This window comes from Clupea harengus, chromosome 10 (assembly GCF_900700415.2).
Source record: "Clupea harengus chromosome 10, Ch_v2.0.2, whole genome shotgun sequence".
NCBI lineage: Eukaryota > Metazoa > Chordata > Actinopteri > Clupeiformes > Clupeidae > Clupea > Clupea harengus.
This window is the reverse complement of record NC_045161.1, coordinates 15236473-15255364: the sequence shown is the minus strand read 5'-3', so window position 1 is coordinate 15255364 and position 18892 is coordinate 15236473. Positions and strand designations below refer to the sequence as shown.

General features: G+C 44.7%; 1 protein-coding gene across 2 annotated transcripts in view; it reads left to right on the top strand.

Annotated features, from left to right (window-relative positions):
• Positions 1-13359, top strand: part of ryk (receptor like tyrosine kinase) — a 61075-nt gene extending 47716 nt beyond the window's left edge. For both annotated transcript variants that reach the window (XM_012825376.3, XM_012825375.3), the window contains 6 exons: positions 2118-2187; positions 3944-4076; positions 7049-7158; positions 7419-7578; positions 11179-11315; positions 12512-13359. In XM_012825376.3, coding sequence (XP_012680830.1) covers positions 2118-2187; positions 3944-4076; positions 7049-7158; positions 7419-7578; positions 11179-11315; positions 12512-12623 — 722 coding nt within the window. In that variant the 3' untranslated portion in view covers positions 12624-13359. The remainder of the gene's footprint in view (positions 1-2117; positions 2188-3943; positions 4077-7048; positions 7159-7418; positions 7579-11178; positions 11316-12511) is intronic.
• The last annotated feature ends 5533 nt before the right edge of the window (positions 13360-18892 follow it).

The following is an 18892-nucleotide window of genomic DNA, read 5'->3' as shown; positions in this document are numbered from 1 at the left end:
TTTCCTTATCTTCCTTTTCTTTTGTTCCTTCATTTATTCATGTTTTTTCACGATTGAGTTTGTTTTCCACTGCAATCCAATGTTCCTTTTCCTGGTGTTTCTCCATCACACTGTCTGACCTCCCCTCCCCTTTAGTGCCGTCACCTACACGGTTTAGAACGTTCTGTTTTTAAGACTGTTGTAACTCTTTTATTTTGCTCGTTGGGTGATGCATCATCGAAATGTTATGGGTTCAGACATGTTGGCCTTTAGCATTCGTCCTCACTGGACCTGGGCCAGGATGACTGTGACGGCTCATTTCTCCAATGAAATACTCCTTGCGATCACTATGCCCCCCAGCCCAGGAGGCTGCACACTGCCTGGCCTGTGGTCCACCACAAGGATGTTGTCACAGCTATTAAGTCGGTACTGTAAAGGAATTCAGATCACCCAGGCATCGCTAGTGTCTGTGCTGGGAGAGAGTCTCTTCTCTTATGTACCTTCCAATTTAATGTCAATATATAGCATGGCTACATTTGTAAAAAAAAAAAAGAAGAAAAATGTACCTTCTCCTTCATCTGTTTCTTTAGACATGTTCTTGCTAATAGTTTTGTTTATGTAGTCTCTGCACCCCTCCCCATGCCTAGGCTAGGGCTCTAAAACGAGTCATTTAAGGCATGTGTGTGAACTGGAAGTACTCTGCTGCTCATAACACACTGTTAACTGAGACTCAGCATGTATACATGTATGCAAAATGTTGGTGTATGGTACAGCAGCGGTTTACTAGTGGTCCAAGGGACTGTGAATGCCTTGGTGTCAGTCCTGAGATGTGAGGGATCTGTGTGGTCTCTGAGGCTGTGTTTGGTTATTACACTGTGAAAAGTGTGCACGTACCGTAATCCCTCAAAAAACACAACAGTTAGCTCTATCATAATACACACTGTTGCAGTTCTATACTGAATCAGCCTCTCATCTCAGCCACACATTACAGATGTTCTACATGGTCATTTCCAAGAATACCAGAATGAACCATAACGCCAGAATTCATTACATAAGGTGTTATTATTTATGGTAAATAAAGGGTCCCAATCCAAAATCATCTATTTAAGTCCTCTTTTGATAAGCCATCTATAGCCTCCAGCTGGCATCTGTATGTGATAAGAATGATAATAGCAGCAATCACAAACATGGACAGATAAACAGGAAGTTAGAGGTTTAGTAACAGTGGTTCCTCTGTCATGGCAGAATTCGTGCCTGTTCCTCGTGCTGACAATTATCAGGTGCCAGAAATGGGGTTGGCAAGCCTTGGGCATGGTCTCCCCCAGAACTCTCTCATGCCAGTCCGTCGCCAGGCCACACTGAGGATGACCTTGTGACTGACCCCATTTCCATGGTGCAGCAGCGGAGCCGAAAGTTCCCTTCCTCTCTCTGCACTGGCCCTCTCTGCCTGTGTTTATCCAGGCACGGGGTGGAGCATCTCACCCCCACATCTTCTCCCCTCCCTACGGCAAACAATGTGCCCCTTTGCCATGCGGCATCGCTGCCAACCCTGCCCCGCTTCCTCCCTCCATATGCCCCTGGGGGCAGGAAACAATACAGATTACCCATAAGTGGCGAGCGCCGGCTAAAGCTGCAGTCGGAGATAAAAAAAAAACAGACCCTCTGTGAACTGGGCTCGGCCGGCCGGCTGGGTCTCGGAGTGGCCTGAGGAGGGTTGGTGGGGCAGGCTTCCAGAGGAAGTCCAGGGCACAGTTCTCAGAGAGGGCAGAAAGTCCAGGGCTGTGCAGAGTCCTTGCCTGATGCTGACCTCCACTTGAACGCTGGTTGTCACGATCACTCTTGGCACAGTTGAGATGAGAGGGCAGTGGGGTTATTAAAAACAGCCTTACCGAGGACCTGCAGTATCCCAGGCCTCGTTAACACTCTAAAGTGGCAGGTACTGTGGAAGCCACTGAAAGGCTGTGCAGACACATAAAATAGTAATACTCGTGAGTACCTCCCGTCTAATTACACCAAGAAAGGGGGTGCCTTTTTGGCACGCAGGTCCATTGCTTGGCTTGTTTATTTATTTTTTCTTCCCTGACTAAAATAACTTAATCAGTTAAATAACTCTGTCTCTCACTCTTTGCTCTCCGTAGACCATGCCTCTGAAGTGCAGGTGACCATGATGCTGACAGAAAGCTGTAAGCTCCGAGGTCTACACCACAGGTAAGACAAACAACGCTGACTTGGACTTGAAGGCTATGCTCAAACTGCAGGTATAGAGGCCTAGATCATCTTAGAGTTCGTTTGCACACCCTGGTCGAGTTTGGATTAGTTTAGACCGGTAAAGGACTCACTGAAATGTTTAATTTAAACAGTCCAACAACAAAAAAAGATCTTAGCAATAAATCTGAATTAGGTACACCTTGGAAACTGTTGGCATAGGTGAATTTCTCCATATTGGGGCCAAGGACTATTTGGTCGAACAGTGATAAAATGAGACACAAAAACCAGCCACAGATGTCTGAACTTTCATATGTTTTCCCCTAGCTCATTTTACTAATGAGGCTGTCATAATGTTATTTACTGATTTTCATTTCCATCAAACCACACTTTATGTTAGGCTTTGCACAAATGGCAGTGCTTATGTAGACAACAAGCTACTTTGTTTTTCTGCTTATCCTCTTGTCTTTCGAATGAAAGATTAAACTCCAGTATGTCTGCCGGTCCAGTATGACTGCTGCTGTTGTTCAACTTCATGTTTTACTGTCCATCATGGAAGATAAACAGCCTTAATATCTATTCGGAATTTTAACAGCGCAAGTTCCAAATGAGGCCTTCGCCCATTCTGTGTGGTCAGTGGATGAGCACACCCATTTTACAGTGTTTGAAGTTGGGGAGGAATTCATTCTTCCACATACTCAGAATGTCTCCACTTCTAATTTGGACTGTTTGGACATTGTTTGTCCATAAAGACACACATGACTGTGGTGTTGTCAGGGTGGTGCTCCATCAGCGCAGCACATTCATGGGAAACGCTTTATGAAATCACGGTCGATTTCACATTCCAGTCACTGAGTACAGCAAGTACCTCATTGGTCATATCTTCACTTCCTCATTTGCAGATGACCTTAAGGTCTAGCCTAAATTCAGTTCAAGAATCACTTTCTTTTGAAGTAGGAACTAGTAATGCTAGTAACTGCTCACTTACTGCAGGATCTTAATGCATGATGTTGAGATGGAGCACGTGTCTAGAATGGTGCAATATGCATGGACAAGCAAATGCATCTTCTGTTTGCTCTCAGTTTTCATGTGTATGTCATTGTGTTCAGTGAGCTAAGGCCGTACCAATGCAAGATCAGTTTGCCATTTGTTTGGGTGAACAGCCATGATGGTACTAGTGAGTCTGTGAGTGGCGCGGCCTCTGAATGCCCTGAAGGGCCATCTCATCAGTTTGGTAAGAGGGGGGAAAGTCCCTGCGCAGTTTCTCAGAAGACGCTACTAAGAATCTTGTCGCAATAGCAGTATAGTGAAACTGATTGAGCCGCCAGTCAACAGTTGGGATTTTGACTCCACTTTCTTTTTGTCCGCGGCCTGTGGCTCCTCAGCTGACCACAGCCAGCTGTCGCTAACGGAGGCTTTTAACGAGGTGTTGTTTTCATCGTCTCCGGTCCCTCGTCCCTGTGCCTGAGCCAGAAGCCATTAGGAGTGACGTGGGGTGTAATCCCAGTTTAATGATGTGCAGGACTACACTTTTCCCCATGCCCAGAATCCTTCCTCGACAACTGCAGACTGTCCCCACCCCACCCCCAACCCACCAAAACTTCTCAGAAGACTTACTGACAGTTGCTGGTTTTGATTTTAGTTGGAGCATGTACTGAAGCAACCTTTTTTTTTCTTTTTTTTTTTTTCTTTCTTTCCCTCCCCCTCATCCCCCACTTTTCTATTCCCTCCCCCACTCAACCCCTCTCCATCTCTGCAGGAACCTGTTGCCCATAAGCCACGTGTGTACGGAGGACGGAGAGAAGCCCATGGTCCTGCTGCCCTACATGAACTGGGGCAACCTCAAGCTTTTCCTGCGACAGTGCAAGCTGGCTGAGGCCAACAACCCACAGGTGAGCCTACTACGTGTATACCGGCCACGGAGAGCCGCCAGGAAATGACACGCCTGTCCTTCCTCAGACGTCTGCTCGTATCCCTGAGGGCCAGGCATTGCGCCCCATCCCCCCCCCCCCCAACCACCTCCACGCGCTCCAGTCTGGTCTCGTCGACGTTCCCATGCCGGACTAATGCAGGTCAGGTGTTGCGCTGAGCGGCGTTCCCGCTTTGGGAAGCTCATCAGACGGAGCGTGGCGAGGGAACGGCGCCCTTGAGCGCATCACCTGCGGAGTTGATGTTTGCCTCGTTTAATTGCGCTCCCACAAGCGAGAGCGGCACATTTTTCCTCTTGCGAGATGCACCAGTTGACATCAAACCACCGTAAACCTTTTTACAAAAAAAAAAAAAGCTCTCTGATGTAGTACGGAGGAGTACAGACTTCCAAAACAGAAGGAGGTGGGGTGGAAGTGGGGAGTTTGGAGCCCAAAACAATCATGCTTTTGTGCCGCTTCAGCCCAGGGGGTCTCTGATCCTCTTGGCGTCGGCCTCAAGAGCCAGTGGGAGGGGTGCGAGTGGTGAGGGGCAGAATGCTTAAGCCCCGAACGATCAATCGGGCCGCTAACTAAACTAATTTGGGGGGGGTTGGAGGGGGAACGTTTCTTTAAGCAAAGAAAATGTCTTTCCACCGCAAGTTGAAGCTTGCTACTGCGTCTATTAAAATCTCAGAGACGTGCGCGCTTAAACACACACACACACACACACACACACACACACACACACACACACACACTAGAGAATGAGAGAGCCTTTTATGCGATTTCAAATTACACATTCTGCCTTTGCCTGCTTCTCTCTGCTCTCGGTCCATGCACTTTAGGCAATTATAGGGGCTGAGCAAGAATGAAAATCATAAACTGCTTTCATGTACCATCCCCCCTTCACTGTTGTTGCAATAAAGCTTAGGTTGTAAATCAGTGCCATAACATTAGTTAGGAGCTTCAGTGCCTGGATGGCATCCAGAGGGAGCTCCATTGCCGGATGGTTTTCACCTCCGAACATCTGCTCAGGGGAACTGATGAGGAACATCTCTGATACAGACGCATAACTCATATGAATACTGCCTTGTGTCTGTGTGTGTGTGAGACTATGGGCATGTGTATGTCTGCCAACTCCCATCTTAAAATTGATGGGTGCCAACCAGCCTTATGTCATATCCGTCATACTCACACTGGGGTTTAATTGTAGGATCTTTCACCATGTAATGTCCAGGTGGTGAATGTGAAGGGGTTGGGTTCTACAGCACCTCGTGATATGCTCCACTTTTAGTCACGGGCCTATGGCTGATGAGTGAAGGAGTCATAAATCTGTTAGAAAGCTCTTAACAGCGCTGGGTGGGGTCTTCATTTTGACGCCAGAAGATGCCAACGCATCATTTGCCAATACTGCTCCCAGCTCCCTAAACATGTCTTACGTTGTTCTCTGTCTCTGTCTCTCTCTGTCTGTCTCTCTCTCTCTCGCTCTCTCTCTCCTTCTCTCTCCTTCTCTCTCCCTCTCTCTCTCAATTGTTGTCAGTTAATTCGAAGCTTAACACACAGTTTTGTCAATCTTCAGAAGTTAGGAAACACTATGCTAGCTCCAATGCTCTATATCTCTGCGTGATAGCTCATCTCTGTTCCCTTGCCAGGTGCGTAGGGATGTTTATGTAAGCTGTGAAAATTGTTGTCAGAATGGCCTTTGAAGACGTCAAAGCGCCACCAGCTAAATTGGTTTTGTTGGTAGATGAATGAAAAGTGTCTGGAGGATGGCATTTGGGTTGCTTTTGTGTTCTTACACACAGCCTATTCGTTGACCCATTAATCTGTATTGTCAATGTTTCCCTTACTGTGTCCTTGTCCATCCATTGCCTTCTTTTTTTATTTATTTAGAATTTCCATCTTCCAATTTCTGCACCTTCCTGGACTGTGCCATAACTTTTTTCCCTGGTCTGTCTCTGGTCTCATTCGCATGTACTTTGAAAGCCGTATTTTTGTAATGTTATTGCACTGAGTTGCCGTCGAGTGGGAATGGGATCCAATACCGTTAATACGGTAAAGTTGTACCGTCAATCTCCCCTCAGGCAACCTAGTAGCAATGGCGGCAATGGTTTAATTGTGGATAAGAGCAACAAGATTCCTGTCTTCTAGAAGGGCAAGGTAGAGGGGGGGGGGGGGGGGGCTATAACACTATATCCAAGTTAGCCATTGCCCCTCTCAGGATCTCTCAAGATTGTGTAATGTCTATGAAGAGCCATTACAAATCATCCACAAGTGTTTGTGATGACTTTAATCCCTATACTGTCTTTTATTGATGAGCTGATTTTGAGAAATCAAACTTTGTTTCAGGTCATGCAGATTGTTTGTTGCTTAATTGCTATGGTTGCCTAGTTGCTATGTTTGCAAACTAGTTTGCTAGCTAAGGAAAATAGCCTTAAACTGGCAGAGTTCCATTTGCATGAAATGATAGCTAGATATCTAGCTGACATTACAGTCTCCTCAGTTTAACTTTATAAAATTATAAAAGGTTAACACTCAGGGTGCCTGTTCAGCTTTGCTGCTTGGCCCCAAATACATACATTTAACTTAGCAGCTAATTTGTTCATATTAACACACCCTAGCAACCGCCCATTCTTAAAATAGCTCCCTAAGCAAGAGCTAGGATAGTTTGGTTAACTGGCATGAGGCCTTAACTATGACAGAGCATTAATTCATGGTGCAATTTTAGTCACTATACTACACACATACTTTGCTGGCAGTGCTGACTGCTTCACGTCTAACGGGGTTCAGCGCTCGGTATTCCGTATCAAGCGGTTTAATGTGGGATGGAATGAGATACACAGAACTTTGCTGTGATCGCCGGCCGAGTTGAAGTTGGAGAAATTAATTTTCTATTTCGGATTATTTTAATCTGCCATTGTTACAGATTTCGTATGTCTGTTTCGTATGTCTTCCAGGCCATCTCGCAACAAGATCTGGTGCACATGGCCATTCAGATTGCATGTGGGATGAGCTACTTGGCACGAAGGGAGGTCATCCATAAAGACCTGGCAGCCAGAAACTGTGTGTAAGTATCAGCAACCCTTCCTTGGCATTAGTTGCTAATCTTGATATCCCTAAACTTCAACCTTCTGAGGCCCATTTGACGAATGCACTAAAGGGTCCAAACTGTATAGTCATAGCATAGCCATCTAGCCATTTCTACCATCACCCTAAATTCATAGCACATAACACTCCAAATGCATATCAGATACAGAGTGGAAGGTCTTAAAAGCTGCTATTTTCTACACATGTGTGTGACAAATGTGATGTTCTGTGTCTCCTCAGTATTGATGACAGCATGCAGGTGAAGATCACAGACAATGCCCTGTCCCGAGACCTGTTCCCCATGGACTACCACTGTCTGGGGGACAACGAGAACCGGCCCGTGCGCTGGATGGCCCTGGAGAGCCTGCTCAACAACGACTTCTCCAGCGCAAGCGACGTGGTGAGAATCTTTTAAGGCTAACACAGAGTTCATAGGTTCCACAGTGTGAAGAAGGAGAACCTTTAAGGCTAACACAGAGTTCATAGGTTCCACAGTGTGAAGGAGTTCCGGAGTGAAGGTCACTTTTAGCTGTTTTTTTTTTTTTTAAAGCAACATTTTAGCGGTCATCTCCCATTTCATTTTCTTTTGGACCATCTTCGAATCATTGTGTTCATCTTGAATTCAGTTTACAATGACACCTTCAATTCATTTGCTTCAGTTGTTGGAGCTCCTTTGAACAATCCAAGCACTTCCACAAGGCAAGTTCCACAATACTGCCACGATGGGAGTCCACTTATCCCTTCAAAGTGCTGTGTAAAGGCAAAATAATTGGCAGGCTTTGTCCGTTTAGGAGTTTCCTGATTTGCTAATACCACTGTATGTGTTAACTTTTTCATCTGTGATTACAAAGCCCAGGAGAAACCTAGAGAATGTATTTCTTGGAATATCTGTTATAGTGATTGCTATTAGGTCATAATGACTGCTGGCTTAAGTATTTGGAACATAATATCACTTAGAGCAACTTTGAGTAGTTTTTTTTTTCCCCCTGGACTGTCTTTTTAGTTTATTCAAGGTCCATCATCACATTTTGTCACATGTTCTCTGAAAGAGCATGTCGTTATAATACATCTTGTAAGCCTTAAAAACTGCATGTTCAACAGTATAATCAGTACTTGATTGCTCACATTATTCATAATGGCCAGCATGTGAGGGCTTGAGATGAGCAGCAATGTTTTTTTGGCAGGCGAGCTGAGTCGTTTCGCGATGCCCCATGGGCTTTTGTATGTGTTCATCCTGAGGAAGGCACCTCTCAACAGCCCTTTGTTGTTCTGCCCGGCAGAACTAAGAAGTCTATTGTAGTCCGTCCGTCCCCCCCACCCCCGCCCCTTCACTCCAGATGTTTGGAGAAGTGTTGATAATCGAAACGGGAGCTCCTCACCAGGAGCCAGTGCAGGCAGCCGTGTCGCAAAGTCTCAAGTGTTCTTCGCTGGCACAGAAGGGAAAATTAACAAGGGGTGGAGAGAGGGCAGGTTTGGTATGCGATCCGAAGCCAGGCACATCCGTTCTGGGCTTCATCTGACCGGGCTCCTGGCTGCCAAGTGAGCGGGAAGGATGCTTCGCACTGTCAGGAAGACCCCCTCCCTCTTCTCCTTCTCTTCTTGTGGTGCTTTCTTCAGACCAGATTGACCTCCCTCCATCCTTCCAGCAGAGGTGTGGGACAATGGGGCCCTCGATGTTGGCCAGACAGCAGGTCCCAACAATAAAGGGCGTCTGGGCGGGTGGGCTGAGCGGGATGAGGAGCACAGCCCAGCCTGGTGGGACCAGGATGCCTGCTGACAGAGCGCTCTGTTGCTAGGCAGCGCTTAGCCAAGCCAAAAGACAAGCTCAGTAGACACTCGGAACATTCCAGCTTTCACATGCCAATACCCACGAACTCTCTCTTGTGTACATATACACACACACACACACACACACACACACATACATTTTTTGTACACATGCTTGCAAGCAAACCCATGCACCAACACCTAGATGCACTCACGTAGACGCTTGTATTTTTGGCTTAACTGTAGACGTTATGGTTTGTCCTATGATTTATTTAGTCTTGGTGAAGAATGGGAATTTAATTGGAGCCATTATCTGTATGCCCAGAGGCGTCTATGATGGAACTGTGCTCTGAATTCTGGGGGATCTCCGCTGCATTTAGGCACTTATGGTAGCTTGAATGTAAATATTCCAGGCCCCCATACACAATGTTACGTGTGCGTGTATACATTGTTAGCTACGTCTGTTTCACACTGAGAAGAAACAGGAAACAGAAACAGGAACACTGCTGGACCTACTGCAATAGGCGTGGGCTCTTCCTGATGAGACAGAATGTCTGTTACTGGCACTGTCAGTGGGGTGGTGCGTTGGAGGGCTAGCGGCTAGTGTAATGTAATGTAGTGTAGTGTAATGTGGTCAGTGTGTGTCTTTCTTTTTATGTGTTTGTTTAACGCAGAGATACTATTTAATAGGCCTAGATACTAATAGGCCTTTTTCCTCAGAACTGTGTGATGCAGTGCAATGTACAAAAACAGCTGTGTTGTGGTCAGTTGTTGGGAAATGCATGGGCGCAATATCCGTGTCTACCCGAGATATGTTTGCAGACTACAGGGATGTTCATATGCCTTTGCATGTTTCTGTTTCTGTTTCTTGAGGCCCACCTCTGCTTCCCCATAGTGGCTTTTGCTCAAATTTCTCAAAAGAATGACGGAATGCGAATGACGGTGGCAGTGTCGTTTCACCCAAACTGACTGAACTACTGACTAAATCTTTAAATCTTCCCCTGAATCACTCAAGGGTTTTCTACACATAATAATACATGACTCATACACACTTTGGATGACATAATATGTAGTCACGTAACCAAGGCTTTTGCTCAATTGGACAACAAAACAATTATACTCCCTGCTTTACAAACACACAGGCATTTATTGTATAGTGCCCTAATTTAGTACTCAGTTTTGAGGCTCCCATATATGACTAGTTGTAGGGTAGATGTAGTTATTGCAGGTATGATTAGAGATGTAGGCAAGGTTAACATGGATTACAGCATGGATTACCGTTCCCTGGAATGCGGGAAATATGTTGAGTGCAGCCAAACTAACTCTTATCATTGTATCTATCAGGAGGGATGCAGCATTTAACCTGTGCGCACCTCACCTCAGCAGCCAGTGAATGAGTCGGTCTAAAAGATCAAGAGTGGTCCATGGACCCTCATTAACCTTCACTACAAAACAAATCCACAAAAAAGTTTAAAAAAAAAATAATAATAATTTGCACCCCAAGGCCCAATTGAATAAACTGAAGTTTCCGAGCATTGTGTCTGGAACGCTTTGTTCCCAGAACGCTAACTGGCACAGCATGGCTCTCACTGGTCCCTAAAGGGGACCTTACCCCCTGCCCCACGACTCCAACCACCCCCTACATCCCCCAACTCCCTCCCATCAAGACAAGAACTAAAGCCACAAGTCTGCAGGGAGCTGGAGTTTTAGGAAAAGCACAGAAAAGTAAAGCTGATTTTCATCACATTGCTCAACATTCAAAAGGCCATAAGTAGGCCACAGCTATATGACGCCCCTTTGGCAGCACAAGCCCCATGATGGAAGACTAACAATCAGTGCTGCACTCCGCTCATCTGTCAGAAATTAGAAGGTGCCCTGTTGAGAGGGCTTGCATTGTTGTTTTTTCATAATGGTGCCATAATGGTGCCAATCGAGACGTTTCCTCAAGTTGCTTGAGTTTCTTGACTACCTGGGGGTGTGCAGGCATGTAAGACTCCCAGGAACTGTTGCGTCAAGAAGACACTGACTGTCTGTCTGAGCAAGCAAGATGTGGGCTGTCTAATGATGACAAATTAAATTGCTTGTTCATGTTCCTCTGTCCATCTCCTCCTTCCCCTTTTTAATTCATCCTAACACTCTTTCTTTGTCCTTCAACCTTCCTCTCTCCCTTTGCCTTTTCTCTCTTCTCCATCTTTTTCCTCACCTCCTTTTCTGGTCTTCTCTCTCTCCTCAGTGGGCTTTTGGTGTGAGCCTGTGGGAGCTGATGACCCTGGGTCAGACTCCTTACGTGGACATCGACCCCTTCGAGATGGCCGCCTACCTGAAGGACGGCTACCGAATAGCACAGCCAATCAACTGCCCCGACGAGCTGTGAGTTCTTCACCCATCTGCGTACATGTGGTCACTGATTGGGTGTTTGGTGTTTGTTTAATGCAGAGATACATATCTTTGTCCTCAGAACTGTATGATTCAGTGCAATATACAAAAACAGTTGTGGTCAGACATGGTCAGTTGTTGGGAAATGTTTGAGTCATTCACACAGATGGAACAATCTGTCAATCAGAATAACAAATACGTGCCGAAATTTGACTTTCCCTCGCAAATGATTGACAGCTTCTCATTACCACAATCAATAGGGGCTCTAATCTTTTCATCTGAACTGTGTCCGCCACACAGTCTCAAGAGGAAGCCAGTTACCCAGGAGGGGGTTTTGCAACACCGACACGACCCCACACCCCAACCCCTCATCTTGCTGCCAGAGAGAGAACGCTGACATTAACTGACTTGAACTAGTGTCAAATAACTGCTGGCTATTGGTACAATTACAGCAGAATCTTATCGACATCCTCCAAATGCATAAGAGTTGGATCACCTATCCCCAACTCTCGCCAGAAATCACAACACCCCCCCCTTTCCCTCGATCCCTTCACCACCATCACCCCCTCCTTCAGTCTTAGGCGCCCTGTCAGTCACACGAACGGGCCCCGAGCCGTTGGCTGATGAGCAGCCTCCGGAACTGCACAGGAAGACCTAATCAGAGAGCTGGATCTCCAAAGCCAGCTTTTCCCTTGCCAAAGAATAGGTGTTGAATGGGGTTGTTTTCTGTGTGTTGGTGAAAGTGGGGTATTTTAGGCAGGTAATGATGGATGGGAAAGTTGTGAGGGAGTCGAAGAAACTGAGGACTAGAGTGTGCGTTTTTCCATTTATTCTTACGCAGTGAACCAAGTGTGCACATAGATTACACAATTCACTGTATCATCAGATCAGCCTGTCAGCTCCGTCTCCATTGTGGGTATGTATGTGGGGGTACAGTTAAGATGTATGTCCTCAAGGAACCTTTGTTATCGAGTTATTTGTCCCTGCTAATTTTGTGAGATTGGTCTCACAGTGATCAGTGCTGTCTTATGTGACAGCTGTAACCATTCTGTAAGCCTGCGTAATAGTGATGCTTTGAGAGTCATTAAAACTGTCAATGTCGGACTGTGTTTTGCCAGATTTATTCGCTGACTGGTGTTAATAATCTCTACTTTTTTTTCTTTTTCTCTCTTTTCCATGTGCTAATGAAGGTTTGCTGTGATGGCCTGTTGCTGGGCCTTGGACCCCGAGGAGAGACCCAAGTTCCAGCAGCTTGTTCAGTGCCTCACAGAGTTCCATGCGGCTCTTGGGGCGTATGTCTGAAATCCAGCCCCAGGCTTTTGGTCCAGGCCCACCAGCACTACCTGAGAGGATTATAATGAAAAGAGGAAAAGAAACTAGTGCCTTAAGAAACAAATGAGAAAGAAAAAAGACTTTCTGACCATTTTTTTTTTTTTTTTTTTTTAATTGCTTTTGTATTTTTTTAATTATAGAGAAGACAATACATTTCCAGAACTTAGATGAAGTTACATCATTGGCATTTCTTGGGTCTTTCCCCCCCGTTTTAAAACCCCTGAAGAGCACAAAGAAACTGTTATCGCTTCACTGGAGTGAAAGGATGTGCCCTTTCTGAGTGCCAAGGTCCTTTTTGTTCCTTTCGTCACCATGGAAATGCATACATCTTCACCTCTCGCAGTGAAAGATCACCCCAGTGCTTGGCCAGACACACGGCCACACTCCAGAAGAACTGCCATTGATGTATCCCAGACATCGTCCAGTGCCAAGTGCTTTCTGCCCCCTTTTTCGTCGGAAGCCCATTCTGGGCCCTAGAGGACTCGACTCGAACTTAAGGCAACAATGCTGAAGTGGTATCCTTCCCGAGAGGACGCGCTGCACGTTTTTAAAATGTGTTTTTGGACATGGCAGTGAGAGGCTACTCTCCATTGCGCTGAAGCGTAAATAGGATGCCAAAGCTGAAAGAAAGCAGCTGGTGGGTGGGTGTGTTTGTGTATATGCTTGTGTGTGTGTGTGTGTGTGTGTGTGTGTGTGTGTGTGTGTGTATATGCTTGTGTGAGTGTGTGTGTGTGTGTGTGTGTGTATATGCTTGTGTGAGTGTGGGTGTGGCTGTGTGTGTGTGTGTGTGTGCCTGCATGCATGTGTGTATATTACACAATCATAATGGAGCTTCAGCCATTTACCTGTTGGGGCTTCTGGCGGTACACCAGGTCAGACTGAAATGTTTGCCAATCCTTGTGAGGTCCCTCCAGCCAATCCCTTCACAGGGACATTAACCCGTGGGGTCCAATCAGATGCCGTCTTCTTCACATGCCATCCCAACACAATACATTCTCAACAGAGTGAGTGGACCAGATTGTACAATACACCAGACATATGCTGATACTCTCCACTGGTTTCCAACAGAAAACCAGTGTCCGGCTGGACTGTGGTACGTCCTCAGAGGAAAGAAAATAATTAGTCCTGCTCCTTTTTTTTTTTTTAAGTTTCACTGTTCTGTGTCAGAACTAAATGCACCATTTGAAATACACGAAACATTATGGTATTATGGTAAGAAGAACCTGGTCACTGTGAAAATCATGGAGTGCTCTGAGCAGACACCATTTTCCTAACTTCCTTTTTTTAGCATCTATAGGGTCTTCTCCATGTGACTTCATGATCACCGCATGTTGATTTTTAAAGGTTATTGTGTAAACTACTTCCTGATTTTCATACCCACCTACCGATTACAATGGAATCCTTGAATAAAACAGTCCTTCCATTGCATGATTGGTGTGGTTTTGTGATGAGGTTGGTTACTGTAAGGTCTGGCACTCTTTACAGTCTGATGATTAATTGAATATCCAAACCTTTGTCCCTCACACAACATTTAAAGGTTGAACTTTGTGCGGTTTACATTATCAGCCTGATTGACCTATCCACCCAAATGACAAATTAAGACATTTAAAAAATTCAAAGAAAGATGGTGACCTAAATGTAATAACTGATCTGATTTAGCAAATAGAAGAACTCAGAGCCCTGAACAGGCACCACCAAAATGACCACAGATTCAACTATTGCCAGGGTTTTCTGAAAATCTAAACTTTTACGTCGGTAGGAAGAGGGACAGTTTATGATTTCACATTTGACACAATGCTGTACTTCACCCAGTAAGTAGAGGATGGTATAGCACAACCTTAAATAGGCAGTATGCAACAATTTGCTACTTTTGAAGCATGTGGCATCGCCAACTACATCGCCAAAAGCCACGAGTTGGCATGCTTGCCAACGTGTTATCAGTGCCAACTGTGCACTGGGGTTTTGAAGGGTTTTTGCATGCTTTATCAGTAGTTTGATTACTAGTTTTCAACAAAAACTCTTTACTGCTGCTTTAAATAGCAGTATCATCAAAACAGTACTATTCAGTGTGTATTTGGCCCTTGGAGAAGTACTGTAGGAAAAGCACACTGGCTGTTTATTCCTACAGTTGCACTGTTAAGGACACAAGGTCATCAGGTCAGGTCCGTGGTGCTTTTTTTTTATGGCCTCATATGGTCAGGAAATGGGTGATGACTGCTTGTTGGGCAATGCCTCTGCTCCGGTGGACTTCCTGACTGAAACGTTTGAAGTGTGTTTATGTCATTAAGTCAGTTCAGATCATTCATCCACTATTGTCCTTTGGCATGTTGGCTGACTTTGGAATAGGAGATGTTTCCAGTCAGAGATGACCCAGTCTAAGGTTTGTGTATGTGTTGTGAAACCGGCCCCAGGAAAAGTCTCCGCTTCATACTCGTAAAAATTCCACTTAATGGTAATAACGATGTACCACTATTTAGAAGAAGAAATATCTCATGTAAACCTATTAACGTGGAAACATGCTTTCTATCGCCAGGGTAACGAAGAGTACTAAGGTAAAAGGGGCAAGATGGGTACTGTGGAAGTCCTCCATTAAAAAGTTGTGGTTTGTGGAATTCATGGCTTTTCACTATTTATGATTAAGTCACAGCTTTGCCGGATGGATAACTGTCTGCCTGGGTGTGATAAGTCTATTTCCCTTTGTATTGTGATATGTAGGGGAGCTTTTGGCTGTATATATTCACTAACAGATTTGAGCGCTGATATTTGGCCATTTTGATAGACAGACATTGTCTTTCCCCTACATACAGGAAGAGCGAAAACTTGTTTTTGTTGCACCCATTTGTGAATGAAGTCACAGAAAAATCAGCACATTTATGTGATGGTGTAATGGAAAGTTATCACAAATCTAATTTGTACGGAAACCCTGAACAAGCCCGGCATGTTAAACAAGACCTCGACCTTAAATCGCTCCAGCGAGAAGCATTGTTGTATTGTTCAGAGCCTTTGTAGGCATGCACACTATTGCATCCTCTTTATGTACTCACTTTAATGGGGAGCCATGCTTTTTACTGTAGACAGAACTGAAATGTCCAAATTTCTTCAAACTTACTCTTGATGAATGAGATGTTGAGTTCACACTGGTTATGTCACAAAGGAATGTCCTTTCCCAAAAAGATAACGGTCTCTGTGTGGCTGTGGAAATACAGGTATCTTGTACATTTAGACATCTTAATCATGCAGGTATCAGAAAAATTGCCATCACACCCTTTGGATGGCTTAGTTTACTATCAGGCATCGCTAACCCAAACAATAACCGGGTCCAAAGATCACCTGTTACAGGATGTGTGTGAACAAAAACACAGCTCAGCAAGTTTGACCAAACTGCATAACATTTAACATTGCACACATCTCACATCCCACAAGGACACATCTCCTTTTATGAAAAAGCATAAAACACCCTGCGACCTAACATAAGAGTATTTTTTCTGGTCTAAAGAGATGGCGTAGGTACGGAGAGCCCACAAATATGGCTGTTTTTAGCTTCATAGTTTGTCTTGTGTGTGATTGATACCGTGGATGATCGATATGACCACAAACATATTTATAGGTCATAAGCCAGGCTATTTTGCAAAGTGCTGTTCTGTCAGTTTGCTGCATATTGTCATCACACAAAAAAACTATTTTTACAGCAGTGGCCATAAAAGGAGCAGATGCTCCGAGGACCGTGCACTCGAGCCACCGCTCATCAGATTTGATGGTCGAATCAACACTACTATGAAGTGAGAAATGCTGCGTGGGCGGTGTCAAGAATTCCACCCGTGGCCCAGAATTCCAGGTGGAATGGTCAGAATGCTGAGTTCTAACCACATATCAGGCAGTTCAGCGAGTTGACCTTGCAAGGCCACGACAGAAAAACACGTCCTCACACGCATAAGGAAAAGAATCTGCCCACATTTTTTCTTTGTTCAATAAAGAGAAACTGATTGCCTTGAGTGCTCTTGCATCTTCTCTGTGCAGTTCCTCAGCACTGTCCTTCTCATGACATGCTTGTAGTTTCTCATTTGTACTCTGTACTGTCTGCATTGTAGATTAACTGTCTTTGTTGGTGTTTGCATAATAGTTTGTGTTGAATTAGACCAAGAGCGTTGGGTATTTTGTTTGGGTCTCCCCTTGTTCTCAGCAGCAAGTAAGAATTGGATGGATCTGCTCATTGCTTGAGGAAATAAGGCAGGCAATAAGGTCAGGATTACTACTTGTCTGGGCCTAAATTACTTTCAGGTCACATTTAGGCAGAAGGAAGTCAGTGTCAACTTAGGTACTTGCTTAAGTTCGGGAACAGGTATGATTCTTGTCTGGGGAAACCGATTTTTATAGCAGCTTTTTTACTGTTTAAACTGAGCTTTACAGACACCAGACACCAACTCCACATTTGATCTCCTTCACTGTGCCATGCTTGGGCTTTTTGGCCTTTGGGCTATGCATCCGCCTGCTCTCTAGCTTGACTCATAGTTACCTCCAGCTTCACTCTGCAGCAGAATTACTCAGTTTGTGTGGGGTTTCCCTGCCCTTATGTGTTGTGCTCTCTGACCTGGGTGCTTCCTTTTGTCTGGTGGAAGGAGCCTGTCAGACGAGGTCATCAGATGTGCTTCCTCAACTGAGATAACCCACAGATGCGTCATTTTGGATGGATGTGGTCAGATGACGATGTTTTTGACAGGCTATGTGGTGTCTTTCCAGCAACATTTGTGATGCAATATTAGGGAGTATATTGATCCCTACAAATTAAGCAAGAATAGAAATAATTAATAATGTCAACAAATAACTTGTCATTACACTCTGTGCTGACAAGAGCAATGAAGGGGAACCACACCTTTCCAATTCCACAGAAACAAGAGTGAGGTTCATAGGTAAGGCCTATGACACACACCTTTATTTTCAGAAGGTGGAAGTTTCAGAATTGGACGCCTTTCTGGCCCCATGCTTGTTTGGAGCCTTGCAGATGTCCTGAACTGTGTGTGCCTGAGTTATTGTGGCAGCCTTTTGTACTGGCGCTGGTATGATTAGGATATTTTCCACGATTTTCTATGCTTGTGCGTGGTGCAGTGCTAGAAGTGACCGACAAGCTTGTGTTTGACTTGCTTAAGCATTGACTTGTGTAAGCGATATCAATATTTGTCAGAATTAAGGTTTCTTCAGTTGTTTGACGTCAAATGTATTTGTAGATTTGAATTTAAATTAGTGCAGCCTTAAGGGTTAACAATACTTCCTCACTCCTGCTGGATTTAGTTATCAAAATATTCCAAACCTTTCTCTGAATGTGTTGAAGACAGGGATGCCTAGTCTCTTTTTTGATTAATACAGTCAAGATGTTTTCATCTGATGACCACAGAGCCCACCGTCTCAGACCATTGTGATATCCATTACAACATTTAGCATTCCTGTGTAATTATTCAAAAAGCATGACTTACATAACATTACAGCTACAAATATAACCTCAGTGGAATAAAAGTTACACGGGTATACATAATCAATACATATATGCCATTTTAGAGTACAAGGGAAACAGAAATAAGGTTTAGCTCTTCACAGGTGTCAATTGTGGAGAGCGGGAAGGACGCATGCCACTGCCTTCCGTCGGCGTAATTTTGCCAACATTTTCAGTTTGATTTGCGCCGAGTTTGATTTACACTCAAATGTACAGACAACGCTAACAATTTTACATTTAAATGCACGTGGAGAGAATTGTACAGTTTGTAATACTGCAGAATACATAGACAACTAGGCTACTTGATACATGTCTTCCTAAACATTCTTGCCTTGGCGCTCACTCAGGCGCTTCACGCTGAAAGCTGCTTTCCGTCTGTCAGAGAAATGACAACGCTACTGGCATTCATTTGCTCGGAGACACATTTTCGTGATGCTCAATTAATTGCACTCACCACTGTCATTACCGACAGTATATTTTTGACTCGTTATAAACGATATCCCGGCTCTCTCTCAGAGGAAAAATGTCAGATGAAGAAGTATGGACATGTGGGCTACACAGCAGCTCATCCTTTTGAAAACTACTCAGAAGAATCATAGAAGTATTGCGTGCTGATAACGGTTTAATCGTGTTCACGAGGGACCTAATGCTATGGCACTTCTATTAGGCTACTGTTTTCTGGAACTGCTCTATTGCAGGGTGCTAATGATGGTACATGAGTAACGTTACCTCGTCACAGGGGGATCCGATTAGA